The following is a 26,756-nucleotide window of genomic DNA, read 5'->3' as shown; positions in this document are numbered from 1 at the left end:
GAGCTTTGGTAAATTTTTTTCCACAATTTGTCAAGAAACCATGTACCTTTAAGTCATTATTTTATATTTTTATTTTTTTTGGCTTGGTAAAGTTTTTTTCAAAAATTTAAAAACAATTTTTTTAATTCAACCTGATTGCATATTTCTTTCGCATATTCAAATGGCAAAATTCACTATTGATTAAAAAACCTAAAAACATTTTTCTTTTCAAACACGTTTTAAAACTTAAAATTTCGCAAAAATTAAAGAAACTAAAGTTTATTTTGTGGGTGAGACCAGGAAAATTTTTTGTGAACTGCTCGACCAGATCTATATATTATTTCCACAAGGTTACTTATAAATTTGGATTCAATTTTTTATGTTTGTGTTATATCTACTGTGCAATACAAGGTGGTGCAAAATTAATCACTCTATCGGAAGATTTATAATTGGAGTGCATAAAGGTCAATATAAAGATTTCCATCTCTCAATCACCAATAATTGGAATCAGTTCATAAATTGGATCAGCAATTATGTATTCGTATTCGTATTCGTATTCGCATTCGTATTCGTATTCGTATTCGTATTCGTATTCGTATTCGTATTCGTATTCGTATTCGTATTCGTATTCGTATTCGTATTCGTATTCGTATTCGTATTCGTATTCGTATTCGTATTCGTATTCACCAATAATTGGAATCAGTTCATAAATTGGATCAGCAATTATGTATTCGTATTCGTATTCGTATTCGTATTCGTATTCGTATTCGTATTCGTATTCGTATTCGTATTCGTATTCGTATTCGTATTCGTATTCGTATTCGTATTCGTATTCGTATTCGTATTCGTATTCGTATTCGTATTCGTATTCGTATTCGTATTCGTATTCGTATTCGTATTCGTATTCGTATTCGTATTCGTATTCGTATTCGTATTCGTATTCGTATTCATATTCGTATTCGCATTCGTATTCGTATTCGTATTCGTATTCGTATTCGTATTCGTATTCGTATTCGTATTCGTATTCGTATTCGTATTCGTATTCGTATTCGTATTCGTATTCGTATTCGTATTCGTATTCGTATTCGTATTCGTATTCGTATTCGTATTCGTATTCGTATTCGTATTCGTATTCGTATTCGTATTCGTATTCGTATTCGTATTCGTATTCGTATTCGCATTTGTATTCGTATTTTGAGGAAACGACAGGTAAAAATACTCAAAATCATGTTTTTATGAATTCTATCTCCGGGTGTTCAGCGTACAAAAATACATCGAAAACCAGCCTCATATAAAGATGTCTATTCGGCAGGGTTGTGTTATTAAAAGCAAATACCCAAAATATCTGAAGTAAATTGCTCTTGAGCCACATATTTCAAATCGAGAGGTCATAAAAGCCTTACTAAATCAACCATATTTCCAGAAAACCAACCTCAAAAACACAAATTTCTGCGACGCGCAGTTATCGAGGTTTATAAAGCAATAGTATTTGAATGGCATTACATGCATCTCCAATATTTCCAGAGATAAAAATAATCAAATTAACACTATAAAGGGATCTTCTTGCATATACCTTTATTTTCCGCTTGACTTTGTGCCCTCAGTTTAATGATACTTTTTAAAAATTGATAATCAAATATTCACATCCCAAGGGTATGAAATCAGGAATTTTATAGTGTAATTATACGTGTTTATGTGTGCATAATTTATGTGCGCATATGCACATATGTATATGTTATGCTTGTATATATACATATACTACTTATGTCCTCACAAATGTTTGTAAAGCTTTACGACTTTGTCCGCGAATGGGTGCGCCACAAAACATTTGTCAACGGCCTTTCGTACGCGACGCTTGCACAGGCACATGCGGCTCAAATTGTATTATTATGCTCAGCATGGCAGTCTTAGTGTATCCGATTACGTGCGTATGTGATTTTGTTATTTTGGTTTATGACATTACAACATTGTTAGCGCCGCGCATAGGAGACGCCATGGCGTATGAGTATGCCAGTGTGTATGGCTGCCTCTACTCTTGTATGGTAGCTGCTCGCTGCTTTTGTGACATAACGGATTTTCAGTTAAATCAATTTGAGGCAATTTGTGTGCGAATTTAAGTGATTTTGCTACTACTCATGCAGGCATACATATATATAAAATGAGCAAATATATCCTTCGAGGGAGACGCGAGGTCATTATATTTTATTATTGTTCCTCCTTGATATAATTTGTTATGTTTTATTCGATTTTTTTAAGCAATTTGTTTGTTAGGAAAGTCATTAAATGCAGTGGTGCCCACTTATGTGAATGTATGCAGGGGTTGATAATGTATTTGTGGTATGCATACATGCATGTTAATATCTACACATGCATATATGCATGTATGTAATATGCGCATGTAGTTATGTGCAGTGCGAAATTGCTATTTAGTCATTTATTCGAAAGTAGCGCTTTTACCCTTTAGCTAGGAATTGCCATAGGCAATAAAAATATTTGGGAAAAAGGCTATGCAAGCAATAAAATGAAATATATTTGCTATTTTAGGAAATGAAAAAGCTATTTTGTGCATTTAGTCAACATGCTCGCAAGCTATTTCCTTTGAGTGAATCAAAAATGGAGCTTGCACTGAAAAAGATATAGCTTCAGACAACTAAAACTTGCTGAATCTCGATTAGGTTACACTATAAAAGCTGGCTAAATGTGGGTTAATGCACGAAGGCTTAATATACAATGTATATCAAACGATAGTAGATATAAATAAGCTTTAAAAAATGCTTGTTCACTTTTCTCTAGAACAAATATAGATTTATGGTACCCATGGCGCATACTTTATTTCACAGGAGGAAAATTCAACTATTTTTTATTGCGTTTTTATAAAGCAACCAGACGAAGTTGAAAAGTAAGCACATATTTTTTTTTTTGATAACTGGTTATATCTTCTTTCGCCTGATATCCGTATTAATATCATCGAGTGAGAGTATCCCAAACCATTTTTCGAAAGTTTAGCCTTTTGAAACTTTAAAGTGCTTTAAACAATTAGGTCGACGAGATATGAAAAACGGAGGCTTATTTTTATCCTGAAATGCCTATTTCTAATGAAACAAGAGCACGGCCTGGGTAGTCTAGAGTCTAGTGCACTTACTGTAGCCATCCCAGAGGTTGTGGGTTCGAATCCCACGTAAAGCACGGTCCTCGCACTTTTCCAAATTTACCTACTCTTCCTGTTTCTAAAAAAAAAAAATCCCAATCCTCAACCCCAAAACCTTATCCTTTTCATCCTTACTCCAGCACAATATTCAGCTTATTATTTGCATGGTGGTTGCTAAACCAAGCAAAAACAAAGAAAAAACACACAGTTATACCTTGCATCAGTGGCGCCAGCAAGAGGAAACGGGTAACCCCGATAAATGCGCAGACCCACCAAAAATTTAGCGAAGTCCTCAACCATTGATGCGATCCTTCTGGCAGAAAAATGTGAAACACAGATGGCGCTCCAAGCAGTAAGAAGGCATTGTTCGTAAGCAACAACAGGTGGGCATTTCCACCACTTAAGACTGGTAGCGGGAGGCTAATCACCTACCCTATCAGAAATCTAAATATATTAATGAAACCAACGTAATATTGAGTCTTGTCGAGGCCCTATGCTCCCGAGAGGAGTGAACAAGGAAAAAAGAAAAAAAAAAACAAAAAAGACACTAGAGGTTCCTGCTTCCAAGTGCCACCCCAGTTGGCGTATGGAGACTTTACGCCCTGGTATCCACTCCGTTCAAAAGCGGTTGTGGAAGAAATGAAACATCGGAAATGTGTCCAATGCTTATAAACTATGGTCTTCACTTCTATTTGATGCTGTAGTTTGTGATTGACTGAAACTACTGTATCTGTCGTCGGTCTGTCTGAAACAGTTAATCTCCTCTGCTGAAGTTGCAAGTGCTACTGTCGTTTTTCGTTTCTGAGCTTTTACGACTGTTGCCGCAAACGTTTTACGGTGTCTGATTTAGCGATGGACGAGACATATCTGGACATATCCAGAATAAATCTTGTTTGTGATGACGGATGTTCGAATGTCTTCCTCAGAGCTGATCGTTCTTCACTAAAACGTTTGCAGCGAAAGTGTTCTGCGCTCTGAACTTTATTCGAGCAACTGGGCAAAAAGGGATCTCAGCCAAATGAAAACGGTGTAGGTATTCCCAGAAGCAGTCGAGTCTGGTGAGAATCTGAGTTGGGTAGTAGTCGATATCGCCATGCTTCCTACTCATCCATCCTTCAAGATTTGGTATGAGTTTGTATGTCCACCGACCTTTGGTTCACTCAACCCATCTTCTATGTCATTCGGCCATCGATCGCGCCCTTTCTGTTGTTTTTTATGCTGCCATTGGTTTAACAACTTTCGCTCCATATAGGTGATAAAGCACCGATACAGTTCTATAAGCGCATACAGTACGAAGTTCGCTGAATGTATGAGTACGGACCATAGCATATAGCTATGTTTGGTCTCAATCCATATCGGTGCTGCGTATAACACGAAGTCACAGATGAGACATCTCCTTTCTCCTTGTGGGCCACCTATATTAGGGTAAATTCTTGCGAGTGCACTATTGACAGCCGCTGCTTTACAATTAGCTGCTGCCAGATGATGCTTTTGTTTGTTTTTTTGTCGGGACAACTAGCAAGTACATCACCAGACAGCATTAAATCCATTGAACTAAACTCGGGTTCTTTTTTAATTTTTTTTTAAATCTACCCGACCTCCAAAGAAATCTGAGTAGATTTTATGGTGCCAAGGAGCCAAGTTGGTCGCTTCTTAATACATCAGCGCCAAACACCTCAAGCCTGATTCGCGCGAAGACCGGGCAGACGCACAGAAAGTGGTTCGCTGTCTCATCGTCCTCTCCACATGCTAGACAGAGTGTACTGTGTGAGATACCTACCTTTTCCATGTGCTTTTCCCATAGAGTGTGACCGTTGCTTGTGGGTTGAAGTAACCCGTTTGCTAACCGTGGCTTTGATGGTTACAGAAGGGAGGGGCAAAAAGGGCTCCGGGCCAATGAAGTTGGCTTCAGAGCTCATCCTAGCTAAAGAGTCAGAGGCCTCGCTATCCACGATACCCACGAGTCCCAGAAACTATGTTAGCATCAGGATATTATGTCTACCGACATAGTTTAACCTGAATTTACGTGACTCAACTACTCCTGAAATGGTTGAAGGGCTCTCCAAGGCCATAAATGCAGCTATGCTGTCGCTGCAGACACATACAGATCTGCTTCTCTACCTGTTTTCCACAACAGAGTTCATTGCGTCTTGAGCAGCATACACCTCCGCTTACTCCAATTTGTTGTGTGCGCTTTATGATGACCCCGAACGCCAGATGGTTTCCATACGCAGTTGTTTCCCACAGAGGCTCTTTCTGGGCGACGAATTCAATCTAACCTAACCGAGGGACGAACGGTATTAGAAAAATAAGTGCGTTTAGGGTAGTACACATAACAGAAGTGAAAATTTCAAGGCAGACAAAGAAAGAAGGGAGACCTGAGAGGGAATGAGAGAGAGAGAGAGAGAAGGAAAGAATATATACAATATGTAAATAAATTCACAACATTTGCAGGGAATACAAATAGACAAAATTTACAAAAAACGGAGGAGGGTCGACCGGTGTAGGTAAGCGCCGGAGACAAACCGTGGCCACAACGCGCACTGCTCCGAGCGTTTATCACCCGCACAAACGAGGTGATTCCAGGACTGCAGCAACGGCAAAAATTACCGCAAGGCAATACCAATAAATCCGATGACGGAATGGATAGCACTTTATAGTACGCATAAGCACTAGCCAGGAAACGGAAATAAGCGCCAAAAGGTAGGCACCAAAAAAACGCCAAAAAAATTTGGACCAAAAAACGCCCCAAACAGTAGGCACCAAGGAAATATAACGCCAAAAAGTAGGCACTAAAAATATATTTCCTACAAGTTTGCACCAACAAACAAGCGCCAAAAAGTAGGCACTGTTATTTCTTATTAGAAATTAGCAACCTCAAGAAAAACTCAGGAAAAATAGCCTAAAGTGTATCTAAGATATATATAAGGTATAGCTCTCTCTCTCTCATTTTCGTCTACGTTATATCTTTTTTCTCTCTCGCGGAACGAAAATGCCCAAAACGTTGCATGGCCTTCAAATTTTACTCTCCATTATCGCTCGTCCATCAACGCCTAAAAGGTTTCACTTCAAAAACTTGGTATATCACTTGCGGTTCCACGCCGTCAGAATCTTTTCGACTGTAGCGCCCTCCTATTGGTACTATGGGCATGGTTTTATCATGTCAAGGAGCCTGTGATAGTTTTGAGTTGTTCAATCGCTGGATAATTGTGATTCTTTACCGGCTTTTACCAACATATAGTCGTATATATACTCGTATACAGAGACTCATATCGAAGTTCTGAACAACACACCAAAATATGGATTCATCATACTTTTGAGTAAAAAATTTGTTATCTAGATATAAAAGTTCCATTTGCGAAAGAAACGCAATAACGACTAATGAGCTATAGATATTAAATAAATTATTATTTGTTTTTCTCTCTTCAATATGCTCGCTTTGTCTCATCCCATTAACTGATTGCATTACTCTACGTTTTACCCGCAGCTTTTCTCTATAAATTTAAAACACTCACTTTCCGATCAAACATTTTTAGTTAATTTGTTCAGCAAAAGTGTTTTTCTTGAATTTTTGGTTATCCACAATTATTTTTTTTTTTTGAATTCCGAAAATTTCCACAGCATTCAGCTTAAACGATGTAGTTGCTTGAAGAAAAACAACAACAACAAACAAATACCATTTTTTGCATTTCACTATAGGAACCTCCGCACTCGGCAAAGACTTTGGGAAAATTTCGTATGCATCATCAGAAAATTTAAGCACGAAAGAAGAAATAAAAAGAAATACAAGAGTAAGTGAAGAATGCTGCAGTTTGCATGCAAAACATTTCACCGCTTAACCGCATAGCCGCATAGTCGTTTATACTGGTGGCAAAATAACCAGAATCACTGCTTAAAATATATCTACTCCTATATACTCGTAGACTTGCATATAACTATGCACACACATACAAACACCAGACTCTTAAGAGTGGGGCGCAAGCCTGCGGGTGAGCTGTTTTCACTTTGCAAGCGTTTTGCTGTTTTTCGCTGCAGTATAAAGTGAAGACCAACACCGTGGGAGGCATCATTGATATTGACATGACAAACAGTGTCGGTTGTCAGCTGCAAGCAAATACTAAAGTGCGCGAATTTTTCACTGTGCGGCAATACAGGGTGGATCATTGGCTGGTTTCTTTTTAAATGGACACTTAATATTTTTCCATGATTTTTGCTTAGGTGGAGTAACACTTAGAAATATGTCTTGTGGATTATTAATTTAATAAAATTGCTACGTCGACTGATTTTACAGCAGTGTATGCAATCTATTCAATAATACAGAAAATTTCTTCTGTTTTGATGCATATTTTAGTAATACTCAATGATTTTTAATTTACCTGAATCTGAACTGGATTGCCGGCCTTAATCTTCGAATGGTTTCGCAAACTCTAACAAATATTAAGAATGTGAAATATTTATTAGGATTAGTTAGTGTTGGAGTGTATATTTTTTGTAATAAATACTAAATTCAAACAAGAAAGGATCGCTGGGACTTGTCCGGTTCGAAGTTTTTACAACCGCGCACATTCAGAGTAAAGTATTTTGGAAATGGGGGAAAAATTATATTTTATTGTTAAAAATATTTGAGGGAACAAATTTTGGTTTTGTGCCGTATTTTTGAGAGGGAGTGTTCTTGATAAACGATCAAAATTTTTTTTTTCTCAAAATTTAAACAAAAAAAAAATTTTTTTGCTGTTATTTTCTCAAAACTTTTGAGCAATAAATCAGAACTTTATTCCCAAAAAATTTTTTTTTCTTTTCATTTTCTGAAAAATTTCGCGCAATAAAATATAATCCTTTCCTAAAAATTTGTTTTTTTAATTTTCTGAAAAATTTTGCAGAATACAATCACATTTCTTCTAAAAAAAAACCAAATAAATGTTTCTAATTTTCCCCACAATTTTGAGTAATAAAGGGTCTTCCAATTAGAGGTGTGATTCCCGTAAAGATCAATGGTTTCGTTGCTTATGTATCACGTAGCCCCGTCTAGTTGAAAATAAACGGTGCCCAAATAAATACCACTTAATTCCGGCCATAAAAAATCGTTAATCATTTCTCGATAGCGCAACCCATTCACCGCAACTGTTGCTCCAGATTCATTTTTGAAAAAGTAAGGTCCAATGACTCCGCCGGACCATAAACCGCACACCAAATAGTCACACATTGAAGATAGAGAAGCTTTTCAACAATAACTCTTGGATTTTCTGAGCCCCAGATCCCACAATTTTCACTTAAGATAAATTTCGATGGAATTCCAGATCAATTTCATGCATTTCAACGACCCAATCAGCAAAGACTCGACGTTGTTGATGATCGCCCGGCTTAAGTTCTTGTATTAGCTGGCCTTTATAAGCCTTAAGACCCAAATCTTCATGCAAAATAGGGCGTAATGACGCTTGTGGAATGCCTAATTCCAAAGAACGACGGCGAATGGACAAACCTGGGTTTTCTTCAACACTTTCGGCTACAAGAACAATATTTTCGGCTGTTCTTGAGCGTGCACGGATTTTTTTCTTCACATCACTAACTTGTCCGAACAGCTCGAATTTTTTAACCAATTTCTGTATGGCGGTCCGACAAGGTGCTTCACGATGACCCAAAAATTTCCAGTTTTTCGAACCGTCCCAGCCAAATTTTCACCATTTTTGTATTGAATTTTAATCATTTCAATGCGTTGTTTAAGCGTGTATTGTTCAATTTTTTTTAATGGCGTAGTTAATACTTGTCAAATATCAAAAAATGACAGCTTCAAAAGAGACATCTACCGAAATTGCGGGCTGTTCAAAATAACTCCTGTTATTGGAAAACCCTTTACAATATAATTGTTTCCCCAGAAAAGTTGTTTTTTAATTTTCTCAGAAACTTTTCGGAATAATACTAAATTTCCGTTTTTAATTGTGAAAATTTGATTTTGAGCATTAAAATAAAAAAAGATTTTTTTTTAATTTTCGCAAAAATTTTGACCATAAAATATGATTTTTTCCCAAAAAATTTTTTTCCAAAAAAATAAAAAAATTTTAGGAGTACACTTTATACTAAAAATTTTAAATTAAAAATGTTAGAAAATTGATGATATTTCACCCAAAAAAAACTCTGTACAATAATTTTCATCTTGAATAAACCTCAAAATTATAAATTTTTTTTCAATTTACAATCATCAAAAAATTTTAACAAAGTATATTAATAATATCCATTTATGTCCAATTTTTCTGATCTCTCTCTAGAACCGTCCACAAAAATGTACGACCAGAAAAATGTTTGTTTTGAGGAATAAAATATATAAAAACTTTTTTTTTATTTCATTACCTCAAAATTTTTGCGCAATAAATATTTTTTCAAAAAAAATATTTTTGTTTTTTGTAATTTTCTCTAAAATTGTGAATAATAAAATATGATTCTTTTTCCAAAAAATTTTTCTTTTTTAATTTTCTGACAAAGTTTTTCCCCCAATTCTTGTTTCTAAAAAGTGCACTTTGTCCTAAAAAATTAAAGAAAAATTTATTATGATATTTTACCACAATAACATCTGTTCCCAAATTTGAATAAATTGAATAAACCTCACAATCATACAATTTTTAAATTTTTTTTTCAGCTTACTATTATCAAAAAATTATAACAAATAAATAATGTCCATTTTGGTATGTCCAATTTTTCTGAATTTCTAGAACCTTCCACAAAATGTAACACCAGAATTTTTTTCTTTTGCTGAAAAGCAGACTTTATCATAATAAATTAAAATAAGTTTATAAAGGTGTTGAAAACAATCGAAGATATTTACCCTCAAAAACTCTACACCATAATGTTCTACATTGAATCATTGAATCTCAAAATTATAAAATTTAAGAAAAAAGAAAATTTCAGTTTACTTCTAGTTATGAAAAAATTATATTACCAAATATTTTTTCATATTAACAAAACATTATAACAAATAAATAAAATAATTTCTGAAACCTTATATAAAAATATTAGCCTATACAGAAAGATATGCACTCGGGTTTTATCACTTTATGTCTATTTTTGTGTGTCGCAGAGACCTTAAAAGGTTAAGTGCAATGACCTTGAATCCTCGTAATCCTTAGAGGATAACTAATATCGAGAGAGCTAATTTTAAGATTATCGAGCACGGTGTGTAAAATATCGATTCCGGGATGACTTACGTGGCACGCAGTTCCATTTTTCTCAAACTAAATTCTTCAATATGCTACTAAACAATTCTTTTACATATCTCTGTGCCGCTTTTAGGTCACTTTAAATTGCTGCTATTTTCACTTGCAATGCAAAAATGAGAGAATAATGCCGCCACTTCAAAATCCGTCACCAAATATTAACGAGCTCAGAAGGCATTCGTTTCTTTACGAATATAAGCGGGTTTTATGTGCCACAGATGCAAAGGACTCCCCTTTTTATACTTTCTCACAAATAGAAATGCGCCTCACTAAAAAACTTCCTTTCAATATAGCACTTCTTTGATATAGCAGCATCCAGTAGCAGTAAGTTTTTAATATTTTAAAAATTTATTCAACAGTTAGTGATCAACTTAGTACCAGTGCGAGAACGGATACTTCGATGCAATATTTGTCTACCACTTTTTGAGCGCGAAAAAGCTGCCGCGCGATGGCTCACCCTTTACAAAGATAATTCTTTTGTTGACACTGGGTGCAATGCAGCAGTTGCTTAAGTATCCCATATGCGCCCTGCTTAAAGAAGTGAAATGATGTAATTATCCCAAATGTGCACTTAAGTTTAAAATTAAAAATATGTCATATGCAAGGTGGCGCACAATTAATCATCCAATTTTGTTTTTGTATAACTTTTTCGCTAAATAAGAAATAATGGTTTTGAGAGATAAGAATCTTTATTTTCAGCTTTACGGGCAACATTGCTCGCCTTTTGTTGCAAAAAAATTAAATTTGTACACTATAGTATAAAAATTTGGAAACTTTTTTTTCTTTTTTTTTAATGATAAAAGGAAATTTGGAAGTGTTGACGTAAATAAGCGCAATGTACTGTATTTGCCTTAGAACTAATAATTTTTTTTTTAATTTTTAACTTTTACCTCGCATATCACAAGATATGTGTGCCTTGTCTACAATAAAAATATATAAATCAATATTAAGAAACAAGAGAAAAAAAATGTTGAATAACAAATTTTTAAATGGACTAATAAGTAGAAGGTAACATTAGTTTTCACGAAAAAAAATTTCAATTAAAAAAGTGTTGCTTAAAATTATTAGGCGTCGCCGAACTCAAAAATAGGTTTGAATTATTCTCCCAAGCTTACATGTCTGAGATATGGACAAAAATTCGTTTTCTATGGTTTTTGCAGTTATAACTGAAAGAATCTCAGAAAAGCGAACAAACCTTAGCTGTAGAGCATACCACTCGATCCGTCTTCTTACATTGATATAAGGCCTCTTTTTTTTGCCAAGCGTTAAGAAGTGTATGAATTAACATATCTTGGCACTGCACTTGGAACTGCCTTAAACCACATGCGTTCGTAAGATAGTTAATTTTCCAGTTTAATGAGGTACAATCGTACTCGCTAGCGGCCAATCTTGCTCGATAACTTTCTTGTTGCTTTCACGAGCAGAGAAAGGGCGAATAGAAAAGGCCTATAAAGCTTATCCCAGTCATAAAGCTATGGCGGGAGAAGAAGTGATAGAATGGATGTCAGTGGACTGCTATTTTGATAGAAATAATAACATCGGGATTTGTTTTTACAGAAAACTCATTTTAAATGAAAAAATTCATGACTTTAAGAGGGAAAAATAATATCACAGCCTATTTTGAATTGTTGAGCGCAATGAAGATTTATTCTTCAATATTTACTTCTTACCAGCATAGATAAATCTGTAATTTGTCAATCTATTAAAATAGCAGTTCATTCACATCCATTCTATCACTTCTTCTCCCGCCTAGATGTGAGCGGTTATGTACTTAAAGTCTTTTGGATATGGTGTTCCCACTTTCTGAATATTAGTTTTTTTGTTGCCTCAAGGCATGATAAAGGAGTAACTTGAAAAAAATTTGAAAAAACTTTTTTAATTTTCATATTTATTCAATGTTGAAAATTATGGTATAGAGTCTTTTGAGAGACAATATCTTCCTTTTTTTTTTTGACACTTTTGTAAGTTTTTTTATTTCTAGATTTAGAATAAAATATATTTTAATTAAAAAAGTTAAAGAAAAAGTAAATTAAACTGAAATAAAAGAATGTATTTAAAAAATTGTACTTCGATAAAAATTAAAAAAATATCTACACATAGTTTTTTAGTAATAACTTAATTTCTTAAAATTTTAAAACTTGATTATTTTTATTTAAAAACTTTAATCAAAATTAAAAACTCCAAAAAATTTCAAAAGATTTTGAAAAACTCAATTTTTTTGTTAAACATTTTTTCTTAAAATAAATTAAAAACTATTAATTAAAATTAATAATAAAATAAATAATTGGCGCGTACACTTCTGTGAGGTGTTTGGCCGAGCTCCTCCTCCTATTTGTGGTGTGCGTCTTGATGTTGTTCCACAAATGGAGGGACCTACAGTTTCAAGCCGACTCCGAACGGCAGATATTTTTATGAGGAGCTTTTTCATGGCAGAAATACACTCGGAGGTTTGCCATTGCCTGCCGATTAATTAAAATTAGAAACTCAAAAAAATTAAATTTTGAATTAAAAAGTAAAACTTAAAATTTTTTTAAATTGAAAAATGCCATTAAAGTTAAGAGTTAAAAAAATTAAACTTTCTTAAATGATTTAAAAAATCAAATTTTTTCGTGGAACATTTTTGAATTTTTTTGTCATTTATAAAAACCTTTCCTTTTGATAAAATTTAAATTCTATAATAAAGTTCTTTTTATTAATACAATAATTTCTTAAAATTCAAAGATTGAATTAATATTAAACTCCAAAAATCAAATTAATTAATTTTTGTAAAGTTAAAGAAAGAAACTAAAATTAAAAGTTAAAAAAAAAATAAAAAACTTTTACTGATTTTAAAAAATAAAATTTTTTGTTAACAATTTTTGGACTTTTTTCTCGTTATTTGTAAAAGGCTCCATCCTTCTAACTTTTGTTGGTTTTCTTTCAGTAATAACTAAATTATTTTAAAATTAATAAACGAAATTGGGTTTAAGAGTTATAAAAATTAAATTTTTTAATTGCCATTTCGATTTTTTTTTGCCATTTATTGAAACCGTCTCTTTTGAAAAAATGTAAATTAGAGTTTATTATCCTCTTTTTAGTAATAAATAATTTCTTAAAACTTAAAAATTTAATTAATATTAAGCATTTTTAAAATCAAATTAATTTAATTTTGTAAAATTAAAGAATGTAATTAAATTTAAAAGTAAAAAAAATCAGATTTTTTTATTGTTCTTAATAAATGAATTTTTTTTTGTTAACAATTTTTCGACTTTTTTTCTTGTCATTTGTAAGAGATTCCACTCTTCTGAGTTTTTTTTATTTCTTTCAGTAATAACTAAGGCTATGCTCAGTAGCCCCTGAAGGTTTCATAAAATATTTTATTTTTATTTTTTGGAATAAAATAGACTTGAAAAGTTAAAATTTAAATTTCAATTAAAAGTAAACAAAATGTTAAAAAAAATAAAGTTTTTTACAAACAAATTTAATATTTATAAAAAAAATGTACAATGCATTAATATACTACAATTTTTATAATATTATAAAAATTTAATTTCTTAAAAATTGGAACCTTTAATTTAAAATTAAAAGTTAAAAATAATAATTTTTTTTTATTTTTAAACATTATACAGGGTGGGGCATATAGCGTTTTCTTTTTGAACCACCTATCTTTTTGAGAATGGTAACACAAATGATATGTCAAATGTATTCATAATTTACATACTTAAAGGTTTGACATTAACGAAATGGGAAATATTGAAAACCTATTTCCAAAGTGGTGAGTCTTCTTCTTCTTTTCTGATTTTCACATCGGTGGCTACGTCAATAAGCAAAATTGTCGGATTTGGGGCTCAGAAAATTCACACTTTACTGTAGAGAAGCAAATGCATCCACAACAAGTCACTGTTTGGTGCGGTTTTTGGTCTGGTGGCATCATCGGGCCATTTTTTTTCGAAAATGAGCGAGGAGCCGCGGTTACAGTAAATGGCGAGCGTTACCGTGACATGCTCAACGAGTTGTTTCCAAAAATTGAAGAGGATGACATGGACGACATTTGGTTTCAACAGGATGGTTCAACTTGTCACACTGCCAAAGTTACACTCGAACTTTTGGCTACCGTTTTTGAAAACCGAATAATCAGCCGAAATTCCGATATCAATTGGCGGCCTCGGAGCTGTGATTTAAGCCCGTTGGACTATTTTTTGTGGGGAGCCGTTAAGGACAAATGCTATGCGAACCATCCAGAGACGATTGATGCTTTAAAACACGAAATCGAAGTTGCCGTTCATGAAATTGGAGCCCAAACAATCGAAAATGTGCTTAAAAACTAGGTTGATCGAATGGCCTACTGTAAAGCCAGTCGTGGCAGTCATTTGGACGATATTATTTTTCATTCGTATATGACAATGTTCAATCTTCAAAATAAAAGAAGTTTGAAAAAATATTGATTAGTGTTTTTTATAGCCGATTTAAAAAGCAAATTTTACATGGGCCACCCTATATGTGTGTTCTGTTTTTAATTTTTGGGATTTATTTTTGTCACTTGTAAAAATAAGCAAGCATTTGACAAAAATAATTAAAATTATTTTTTAATAAAATATAAAAAAATATATTTACAATAATAATTAAATTTTATATGATAATTTAAATGTAATTGAAATTAAAAAAGTTATAGTGAATAAAATAATAATAAATAAATACCTTTGTTTTGTAATAATTAAATTTCTTAAAATTTTAATTAAATTTAAAAGCTTTAAGTAATATTTTTTTTATTTTAAAAAATTGTATTTGATTTATATTAATTTTTGAGGTTTCTTTTTGTCTTTTGTAAATATAAATTAGTATTAGGCAAAAATAAAAAAAAAATTACTTATTTTTTATATTTTTTTTATAAACTGTAAATAAAATACATGTTTAATGTTAATTAAGTTCCATAATTTAAATGTAATTAAAATTAGAAGTTTAAAAAATTAAATTTTTTTGTTAAAAATTATCGGAACTTGTTTTTTGTCATTTGTATAAGAAATATGTTCCATTCTTTTTAACATTTTATAAACTTCTTTTAGTTTTTAGAATAATCATGTTTAAAAAAATTATAAAATTAAAAAATGAAATTAAATTAAAATAAAGAAATAATTTTTGGAATAATTTTTTATAAACAAAAATATTTTTTTTAATTGTTTTTTAATTTGTTTAAGTTTTCATATAAAAAAATTATTTTTTTTAATTTTTATTATATAAATTTTCTTATATATTAGAAAATTTTATTTATTCATAAAAAATATATTTTATTACAATTAAAAAGTTTATTGAAAATTAAATGCTTTGAAAAATTCAATTTCTAGATTTTTAAAATTCAAGAATTTAATACAAGGTAGAAACTTTTAGCTTTTAAAAAATTAATTTTGTTCTTTAATTGGTTTTTGAATATCAAATTTTTTTTGTAAATATTTTCTTTTGTTTGTTTTTTTTTGTTTTTGTTTTCTCTCAGTTTTTTTTCGTCCACCCTTCTCGTTTTTTTTTCTTATTTCTTTTACTAAGAAATCCCTGAAAGTCTCAAAGGCTAATTCCCATTAATTTGGGAGTTCAAATACGCACAGCGAACCAGTGAAAAATCAATGCAAAATGCTGCTCTAGCGAAGCGCCAGTATGAGTTTTCGTATATTACGGTGTTTTTCAAATCGATCGCAACTTCAGTTATTAGGCAGATGGATGGCATTGTAAGAAATCATCGAGAATTTTGAACCACTTCAAATTTGCACTTTATTACAATACATTAAAATTTAGCTCTATACGCAATTTTTTGTAGAGATTCTGATTAAAAATGTTGGAATTTTGAAGAAAAAGTTTAGAATTTCGATGAAAAGTTATGGAATTTTTATTAAAAAGTGAATTATGAGACGGTAATGATTAATTGCGATTGCGCCAATCAACGAGTGCATAGTGCCAGTCGAATGAATTATATTTGTATAAAAATGTAAAAAAATAAAATAATAAAATAATAAAAAATAAGTGAATAAATTATCAAAACTTGTCAATGTGTGGAGTTTTTACAATTTCATATAAATGCCCCCTTCATTGCATATTTTCTATTGCAAATGCTCGCCTTTAATACTGAATCTTTTCGTTCTATCTTTTCAGTATCCAGACAATCAATGCTCAGTTCCAAAAGCTCTACTTTAATTGGCGTAGTTAATAGCAAAAACAAGTGGTTTCACGAATGACTACAGCAACAGCAACAAACAATCCCCATAGAATAACTTTTCGGAATTTAGCAATTTGAACAGCGTGGAAAAAAGATTTAACAAATCATCAATGAGATCTCCAATGATACGCCGAGGTTACTTGTTCGACGTCAAGATTAATTGCAACGAATCCCATTGTGGAAATGCGAGCGATTAAGTGCAATAAATGGAATGCCACTAGCAACAAATAAGATGTACACACACTAAACAAGCACAAAAAGCACCGTAAGCGAAGACGAAGAGGAGAATATTAACGCGCAACAGAAACACAAAGAAAACAGAGGTGAATTTCACCAAAACCCCACCAAGCAAAATCCAAACCGACCTTAATTGAGTGAGATGTGTAAATGCTACAATTATGATTAATGACAAAAAGATTAGCAGGGACTAATCCGCACGATACAACGTAAATTAAGTGGAACAAAAGTATGGAAAACATAAATGAGAAAATTACAGGCAATCACTGGGGATAAGTTTGAATGTGGCGGCAGTTCGACAAAAAGTCGTAAAAGTCAAAGTATTTGGGTACAAACAAAAAAACAAAAACAAAACTCGGCAAATCCCAGCAGTAAGCGATAGATAAATGGATTTGCGGAATTGGAGGCGCAAATATATGAAAGCTGACGTCAGCACGTTTCAAAGACGGGGGTTGAAAGCTCAAGAGCTTTCGCATACAAAATACTTACGCTTCACCAGCAAAAGAAAGGCGGTTGAGGAAAATCGCCCCTATGATATAATAAGAACGTCTGAATTTCGCCCTCCATTTGGCCTCCAATCGCATAAATACTGAAAGAGCAGTTAACTAGTCAAGTTTACATCAAAACGGCAATACAATAAATTAACCGCAGAAACATATTTTAAAGCATTTTTAGCAACCAGTTACGTCCGTTCATCTTTGTTTAGTTTTTCATTTCATTACACTTATAAGCACACTTAGATTTTATATGGCTTCATATAACCAACCCAGCGTCCGTCTCCGCCTGCAACACTACTGCGAAGCAACTACAACTAGTAAAAGCAAATACTCTACACATACGCTGCCAGAGCGTTTTGCGCTCAGCCATCTCCAGCCCACCACCAACCGCATTAGCAGCTGCAAACTGTTGTTACATTTGCGCCCCAGCCGCCAAGCGCTGCGCCACACACTGCATGCAACCGTCCTTGTGCTGCTCGCTCTCTTGCTCAGCAATTGGATAGCACAGGCCTCGGCCGCCGTCGCTGTTGCTCCTCAGTCGCGCTCCGAGTTGCCGCCAACTAGTAAACCCACACACACGCCGCCATATACCCATGTTGGCGCCGTCTACAACGTCGACGCCGATATATCATTGTTGAGCGCCGCCACCAACACCGATGAGTTCAACTCTAGCTCGTTTATCTCTTCCGCTAACGCTACTGCTGGCGTTATCGGCCTCACAGCGACGGCGTTCAGCAATGACACCGGCGCTTCTAGCGACAGCGCGAGCAACAACAACAGTATTAGTCCGAGTTATGTGGCAGCGGGTGGTGGAGTGGGCAGTGCGAGCGCAGCGCTTATCACGACTAGCAGCATTTGGGATCCTATTGTGGGCGCAATCCCCACCGACATTAGCTTCGCACCAACGCCGACGGAGCAGGGGTCGCACGAAGAAGGCTATGACGAGATTGCCTTGCCGCCCTGGCATGTAATCGTTGTCAGCATTATTCTATTGCTCATCATCATCGGCACAGTTATTGGCAATGTGCTCGTCTGCATAGCCGTGTGTATGGTGCGCAAATTGCGACGTCCTTGCAATTACCTGCTCGTCTCGCTGGCGCTCTCCGATCTGTGTGTCGCGCTGCTAGTCATGCCCATGGCAATGCTGTACGAGGTGTTGGACAAGTGGAATTTTGGACGTATACTCTGTGACGTTTGGGTCTCGTTCGATGTGCTCTGCTGCACTGCCTCCATACTGAACTTGTGTGCCATTTCCGTGGATAGATATTTGGCCATTACCAAGCCGCTAGAGTATGGCGTGAAGCGTACGCCGCGACGCATGATGGCCTGCGTGGCTTTGGTGTGGTTTGTGGCGGCGAGTATTTCACTACCACCACTACTCATACTGGGCAATGAGCATTTCGACGAACATGGCACGCCCATTTGTATTGTGTGTCAGAATTTCGCATATCAAATCTATGCAACGCTAGGCTCTTTCTATATACCACTCTCCGTCATGCTCTTCGTGTACTATCAAATATTTCGCGCTGCCCGCCGCATAGTGCTGGAGGAGAAGCGCGCCCAAACACATTTGCAACATGCGCTCAATGGCACCGGTTCACCACCGGGCAACACAGATCTAACTGTGGTGGGTAGCGGCAATGGGCAACGCCACAGCAGCTATGGCAATACGTCGCTCACATATTCGACTTGCGGTGGACTGAGCACTCATCATACGGGCGGTAGTGGTGGTGGTGTAAGCGGTTCGAGTGGCCTGCTCGGTTCACCGCATCACAAGAAGCTGCGCTTTCAGTTGGCCAAAGAGAAGAAAGCTTCCACCACGTTGGGCATCATCATGTCCGCGTTCACCATTTGTTGGCTGCCATTCTTTATACTCGCGCTGATACGACCGTTTGTCGAATCGGAGACAGTGCATGTGCCGCACTCGCTCTCCTCCCTGTTCCTATGGCTGGGCTATGCCAATTCATTGCTCAATCCCATCATATACGCCACATTGAATCGCGACTTCCGCAAACCATTCCAGGAGATACTCTATTTCCGCTGCTCCAGTCTCAATACAATGATGCGTGAAAACTACTATCAGGATCAGTATGGCGAACCGCCATCGCAGCGTGTGATGTTGGGCGATGAGCGGCATGGGGCGCGGGAGAGTTTCCTTTGAAATTAGGCAGCTTAAGGACGCCAAGCAGAGCAGAGTGGGTGGGGCGGAGAGGCAAGGGCGTTGCGGTTATTAAATGTTGATGGGTTGTTCAACCAATAAGTCTTTTTTGTTTCTTTCGTGTGTGTGTGTGTGTGTGTGTATATGTGTCTAATTGTAGTTTCAGTGTTTCAAAGCGTTTTAAAGCAATTCCAAGCGTTTCAATGCGACAACTCAAATGTACTATATATAATGAGGCATATACTTTATCATTTACGAAATAAAGTCAGACAAAACAAAAAAAAAATATAGTAAAAATTAAACACAGCTGTAGTTGTATAAAATAGAGGCCAGAAACTCAGAGTTTGTGTGTCAGTGTGAGAAAAGTTACTAAACTTAGTTGCAAAATACAGTTATGTAAATACAAGTGCATACATATATACTTAGATGCAATGATGCAATGATACATGCATGCACATATATACCATAAACATACACACATATACCTACACACCTACATACACACAATACAAATTTGTTTAAGCAGCTGCACTAAACTGAACTGAGATGAACACAAACAATGCAAGATTGATTAGGCACGCGTACTGATACACGGAAACAAAAGTAAAATTAGCAATTAAAAATTCAATAAAATACTTGCAATGTTAAACTAAAAAAAAAAAAAAAACCAACAAATACACAAAATGTACAAAGTGACATGAAGTGGTGCAACTTAGAATTTGTGTGTATTTTTAGTAAATGTTAGCCGTTAAGTAACGCATACAAAGTAACAGAACACTACGTAGTACACACATACATAAGCATAAGTGCATACCTAGTAATTGCTGTACATACATACATACATACAAACGTAACTTTATTAGCTGTTAAGTGGTGGCAAGAAGTTAAAGAGCAGCAAAATATTAATACAATCAAGAAAAGAAACTGAAATTTGAAAATGTAGTACAACTCATCTAACTATCACCCACACATGCATACACATAAACATACATATATATTATCAATATAAGAAGGAGCTCTAATACACAACCACATTTTTTCCTAAAAAGTGCTTGCATTTCTTTAAAAAAAATGGTAAAAAAACTAGGAATGTAGGTTGGGTGGTTGTCATAGCGACACACTTAGACCTTTCGCAGGTCCATTGGGATACCACTGGAGCTTATCAGTGTTGCCAGAACCAATCGCAGCAGCGTACTAAAGCGATGATCAAAAAAGTAATAGATTGCTGTACTCCGTAATAGGAGTCTAAGCAAAATTAAAAAACAAAAAAAAAAAAAAAAAAAAAAAAAAACGGTCGCCCCTCGGCGGGCAATGGCAAACCTCCGTATTTCAGCCATGAAAAAGCTCCTCATAAAAAATATCTGCCGTTCGGAGTCGGCTTGAAACTGTAGGTCCCTCCATTTGTGGAATAACATCAAGACGCACACCACAAATAGGAAAAGGAGCTCGGCCAAACACCTAACAGAAGTCTAATTTTCGTTTAATAATAAATCTGCAAGACAAAATACGGATTCCTTCTTATACATACATGTAGATATTCTTTTATATTAAATTCTTGTTCATGGTCCATTGAAAAAATAATCCGCAATTATTTCACGTGAGAAAATGTTCAGAAACACTCACCTTTCCATACTGATGTATCAACAGGATTTAATTGACTAAAACGAAAACAAAACACTCACTATCACACTGACATGCTCATCACTGTGACAATTCTCGAACTGAATAAACTTCTAACAAAGCAGTAAAGCTCATTCAGAAAGGCAGAGTCAAATAAACGTCATAACACAGTCAGTAACACAGGATATCACTAATTAACATATATTCTTCCAACATTAGCGGGTTTAATATTTTAAGCCTTTATGGCCAAAGCGCACGTTGCAAGTTGCAACGTGTTGTATCGTGTTGTTATACATATTCAAAATTGACGATGTGCAGTAGCGGAGAAATTATTGTCAAAAGGGCGAATGAAACAAAAATATCTCCAGACATATGTCCTTTTAGTATACATCATGTTTACTTTTATGGCTGCTGCTCGCCCTCTCTCGTTAACAATGGGATTTACATAAGCAGCGATGGATAAAGAAGGTTTTCCAATACGTCTTTTATAAAACATTTTTTTCAAAATTTGGCTGAAATTGTAATTTAAAACATGAACAATTTTTTTCCTGTTTCCTCTTAGAATTGGAAATTGTATTAGATTTCATATGAAGTGTAATAGCGTAATAAACTGAGAACAAATGTAATAGATCTATTACAATTGTAATAGACTGGCAACACTGGAGCTTATCCTTACCCTAGGTGTTCCTTTTCAAACCATATGGTAGCTTTTATAAACGAGCAAAGCTTCGTTAGTCTTAGATGCGCTATGTCCGCTACATCGGTTAAAAATGGTGAAAAAAACTAAATCAGAGCAAAAATTATCTGCTTTTTTTATTGCGCAAAAAATTTCCAACGATCTTGAGGCCAGCTGGTTCTACTGCTTGAGTAAAAGTTAGCAGCATCTCTTCAATGCGCAAAGAATTTTCAACGATCCTGAGATCAGCTGCATCTAATACCAGGTTTTCACTGCGATTTTTTTATGACAAAAAGTGCCATTCTAGTGAAGGCAGCTGCCATTTTGTGTAACTTCGATTTGAGGTTTGGTTAAAATATTTAAGTGACAATTTGTACGGATTTTATATCAAATTGTATCCCAAAAAAAATTAAATTATGAAAACTACCATAAGTAAAGGTATTTATGGTCAAATCCTACCTGCAGTCATTGACTTTTACTATGCAGCTGAAGAAGTACGTCTTCTACCTGTTTTTCTATGCTACAAACTGGTGTGTTTAAACGGGCGATAATATCCTACGAAATGTCAGTTGCCAGCCAATGCAGTAGAATGAACCATTTAGCCAACTAGTTTATTACAGGCACAAAAAACACTAGTCCAATTTGTTCCAAGCATCACCAGTTTCGGTCCAGTTCGAAAAAGTAAAAAACAAAATTTTAGTAGGGTTTTGAAAATCTGTGTTTTTTTATTATTTTTTTTTTGTTGGAAAATATTTCAATGATGATTGTTAAGATTTCATATCAAATGAAGTCCCGAAAAACTTTTTCATAATGAAAACCAAATAAAGGTAGATGAGTAGGTAGTGTCGATGTCGTAATGACACACTTAAACGTTGTGATACCACGGGAACTTTCCCTATACTATGGGTTCCTTTTTAAACCATTCTGTATCTTTTATAAACAAGCAAAGCTTCGTGAGTTTTAGATGCGCCATATCCCCTACATCTGTTAAAAATGCAGTGACAAGAGTACAAAGCCTCCGTCTACCTAAACCTTCAAACTCACTTAGGAGGTTGTCTGACTTTTTAATCTTCTTCCGTGTTGAAACAGCTTCTACACAAATAGGAGTATGGCAGTCCTCCTTATAGCATGGTTACCTATTAAACTAAACTGATTATTTAATACACCGATCATGTTTCTTGTAAATTTTCTATTAAATCTATTAACAGGCTTTTGGAGCGACCGCTGTTCCATTTCGGCCATGTCTCTTTGCTTAGTTTGCATCTAGTGAGATTTTGCAAAATTGCTTTACCTTGTTCATGATTTGCCTAACTGGTAATTTACAAGTGGCGATAGACATAGAAGACATAGGTAACAAGTGGTTGTATTTGTTCTAGCAAGTTCGTCTACTTTGAATCATCTTGCTATGTTCCTATGGCGTGGCACCCAGATTAGGGGCACTTTGTAGTACTGAGATACGCCATTTAGAAGCTTAAAACATCCTATGACTGTTCTGATGAGTGTGTTTTGGATTCTACCGCTCTTATAGCTGCTTAACTGCCTAGGTAAATAAAAGTTAAATCCTATCTGCAGTGAAACCTTTTGCTTCGCAGATGAAGAAGTGCGTCTTCTACCTTTTTTTCTATGCTATAAACTGCTGTTTTTAAGCCAGCTATATGCTACGAAATGTCAGTTGTCAGCCTATGCAGCAGCATGAATCATTTAGCCAACTAGTTCATTAAAGGCACAAAAAATACTAGTCGAATTTGTTCCGAAAGTAAGCAGTTTCGGACCAGTTGAAAAAGAAAGAAAAGGATAAAAGGGAGTTTTGAAAATTTTAATTTTTTTACGAACCAAAAAAAAAAATTTTTTTAATTTTATTTTTTTAATTTTTAAAACTACTTTTATGTCAGAAATCAAAATAATACTTCGTAAATTTTATTATTTTAATTTCATAACTATTAATTTTGGGAAAATTAAATTTTAACTTGCACATATTTTTAGCAGTTCAATGGTTTCTTAGCTTGATAATCTAATTGTACAACACTTTTTAATTTCAAGTATTGTCAATTTTTTTTATTTCAGCCAAAAATTTTTATTTCAGTTCTGAATTAATGTCCTAAATGTCTCTGAATTCATAAGGCAAGGGATTAGTTAATCTACAGCACAAAGCACCTTATCGACTAATCAAAAATGTAAAGAAAATGAAGCAAAAATATTAGTAATCACATTAACACATTACCCAAAATTATTTCTTATCTTTAATTTTTACGAAACTTAAACTTAAACCTCAATTACGCAATAATATGCAATGAAGGCTTATAACTCCGTATTTGATAAATCCAGAAGCAAATGAAAGTCTGCACCACTCGTAGCGAAATTCCAAACGAATTTTTAGCCAACAAGTCTGTGTTTTTATATGCATTTAAAGCTGGTGATTTTTAGCCTGGAAATCCAGCGGGGGATTTCTCTCACCAACAACCAACCAATATTTCTATCTCTCTCTCTCTCTACTTTGAACTAAATAGACAATTGAGAAAGAGGCTATAAAACTCGTCTGCCTCTTTATATGGATATTGTCGGTATACACTACCAGCCTACACACTACACAGTAAAAGTAGCGCGCGCGAAATGGGTTGATAGTCTGACACGTAGCGCTACAAGAATAATTTGAAGCCGCTACACAATCGGTGAAGGAAAAACGTCTCTATGTTGGTGGCTTTGACAACAGGCCACTGCTTGCTTTGTCGACAAGCTGAAAAATTAGACGAAGCTCTGTTTTACTATTGCAGAAGTTCCAAGAATGAGGAGAAGGAGAGGTTGTCACTGTACAGAGTGGCAAGCCACTATAAACATAGTTTAGCTACTTTAATTTATCGTTCTACAATGACACCGATGCATATATTTAAGTGTAATCCAGATCAATGGGTTTTCACTTAAAAGAAAATAGATTAACGAAGAATATAAACTGGAGGTAAACGAAGAGGTAAACTGCTACTGTAGTATTACAGTGGATCGGTAATGGTCTAAATGAGTTGGTTTAAAGAGGGATTGTCACTTCGACCCACCTACCTATTTAGGAAATTGAGTAGTAAAGTCCTCTCTCGACGAACAAAACTACTTCTTCGCAGCTTCTCATCACGCTCGTATGGCGCAGAAGCTCGGGGGATGACAACATCCGATGCGACGGCCATTAGAGTGTTTGAGAGAAATATTCTGCGGAGGATTTGTGGATCTTTGCGTGTTTGGCGTCGGTGAATAGCGAAGGCGATGGAACGATGAGCTGTAGCTGAGACTAAGGTTTAGCAAACTAATACTCAGAGGCTTCGCTAGCTATGTGATGACGTACGAATAGACACAAATGCACTGACTCTAAAAGTATTCAAACGATACTAGAACCTGATAATGGAGAAGAGGAAGGGCCTCCACCACATTGGAAAGTTAGCATCGGTTGGCAGAAACCTTGGTATAAATAAACTACTAGCACCTTTTGTTAAACTCGGCCAAAATCACTCACGCTGTTACTGTGCCTATAAATAAAAAGAATATTCTGCAGGAAAAATTTACTAAAACTTATCAAATTATATTTTTTTGTCTAGAATTTTTCTGGATTTCTTTTTTATAAAGCTTTGTTTTTGAATTTTTTACTTTTAGTGCACATTCATACCAAAATTGTTTGTTTTTTTGTGGAGCTGAATGTAAAAAAAAAAGTTTTTAATAAGAACTAAATTATTTTTTAATAAAAAATATTACTTTTTGACTACAAAAATTTTCTAAAAATGCAAGTTTCCCTCACAGAACTTTTAATGTTTTTTTATCATAAGTGATAGTGCAATTTTTTCTAATAAAAATAATGAAATAATATACCATAATTCTAGCAGAAGTTTTGCACTGACAATAGCCATAAAAGAATTGATTTTTCAATCTTAAAAACAGTAAAAAGGCAATTTTTACAATGAAAATCCATAAGAAGCAAAAATTATCTGACGGCGCCACCTATCGTAAGTTTTAGCTAAATTTAATTTTTTTTTAATTCAGCTGCTAATTCGCTAATTCTGTTGTTTATAAATGCTAAGGTGATGAGTGGCGCTAGATGGCATTAATACTGGAAATTTTGTGATATATTTTATTTTATTTTTGGACAAAGTTGAAATCTTGCAATTACCACCTTAGGTCGCCGCGTACCAGCAGTTGAAAGAAAGATGTTCCATTTGAGGTTCGATTTTGTTTCCCTATCTTAATAAGGACTTAGTAAAACTTCAGTGAAGAAAATTTGTTTTGCAAAATTTTTGATGTATGTTTAAAGAAAAAAATTGTTTTCGAAAAAAATGCTTGTGAAAAAAATTGTTTAGTAAACAGGAAATGCATCCTATTTAACTATATCAGCTGTAGTATAGTATTTTATTCCTAGTATTGTTATGCTTTATAAGTTGGTGTGATCATTGGCCAAGACAAGTATTGTGACTGCATGGAGCAGTGACTGAAGACTGCAGCAGGCGGACTAGGCCTTTTTTCTAACTGCGCATCTCTCAGTGCCCTTGAATCTGTTCTACAGCACTCGCCGAACGATGCCATGCCGCAAAATCTACTTTGTCGAGTTATCTTTTCTTTCTTTCTTCAGGAGTGCAGCAAGGCTCCACAGCTTTAGCTTTTTTTATCTTTTTGGGGGATGTTTTTCAAGTCACTACAAATATTTCTTCACATAGAATTTTATGTGTTTCAGTCCTAATAATGCAAACCTTTGTTAGAATATTGGCTAAAGCAAAAAGTTGATGATAAATAAGCATTTTTTGTAGAGAATCGTAAGCACTTGTAGAGCTTCTCATTGGTAAGATAAAGAAAAGCCTTCACTTTCACCTGCAATCTATCGACATTTTTTCACCTCCTGACTGTATATACTACCCATACAAACACATAAAAGCTACTATAAAATAATTTAAATTATAGAATAGTAACAAAATTGCTGAAACTGTTGTAAACAAATGAGAAGAATGTATAAAATATTAAACACATTTTTAAGAACCAAAAAAATCGACAATTAGTTTTTCTTGCTAACATTTGGTTGTCATCAGCAAA

General features: G+C 34.5%; 1 protein-coding gene across 1 annotated transcript in view; it reads left to right on the top strand.

Moving 5' to 3' along the window:
- Positions 1-19,589, top strand: part of LOC129238028 (5-hydroxytryptamine receptor 1) — a 44,059-nt gene extending 24,470 nt beyond the window's left edge. Inside the window, exon 2 of the mRNA XM_054873065.1 lies at positions 17,491-19,589. Within this exon, the coding sequence (XP_054729040.1) occupies positions 17,491-19,408 (1,918 nt within the window). The 3' untranslated portion in view covers positions 19,409-19,589. The remainder of the gene's footprint in view (positions 1-17,490) is intronic.
- Positions 19,590-26,756: the final 7,167 nt, after the last annotated feature.

The sequence above is a fragment of the Anastrepha obliqua genome, chromosome 1 (assembly GCF_027943255.1).
Source record: "Anastrepha obliqua isolate idAnaObli1 chromosome 1, idAnaObli1_1.0, whole genome shotgun sequence".
Classification (NCBI taxonomy): Eukaryota; Metazoa; Arthropoda; class Insecta; order Diptera; family Tephritidae; genus Anastrepha; species Anastrepha obliqua.
This window is presented reverse-complemented; position numbering and strand designations above follow the sequence as displayed.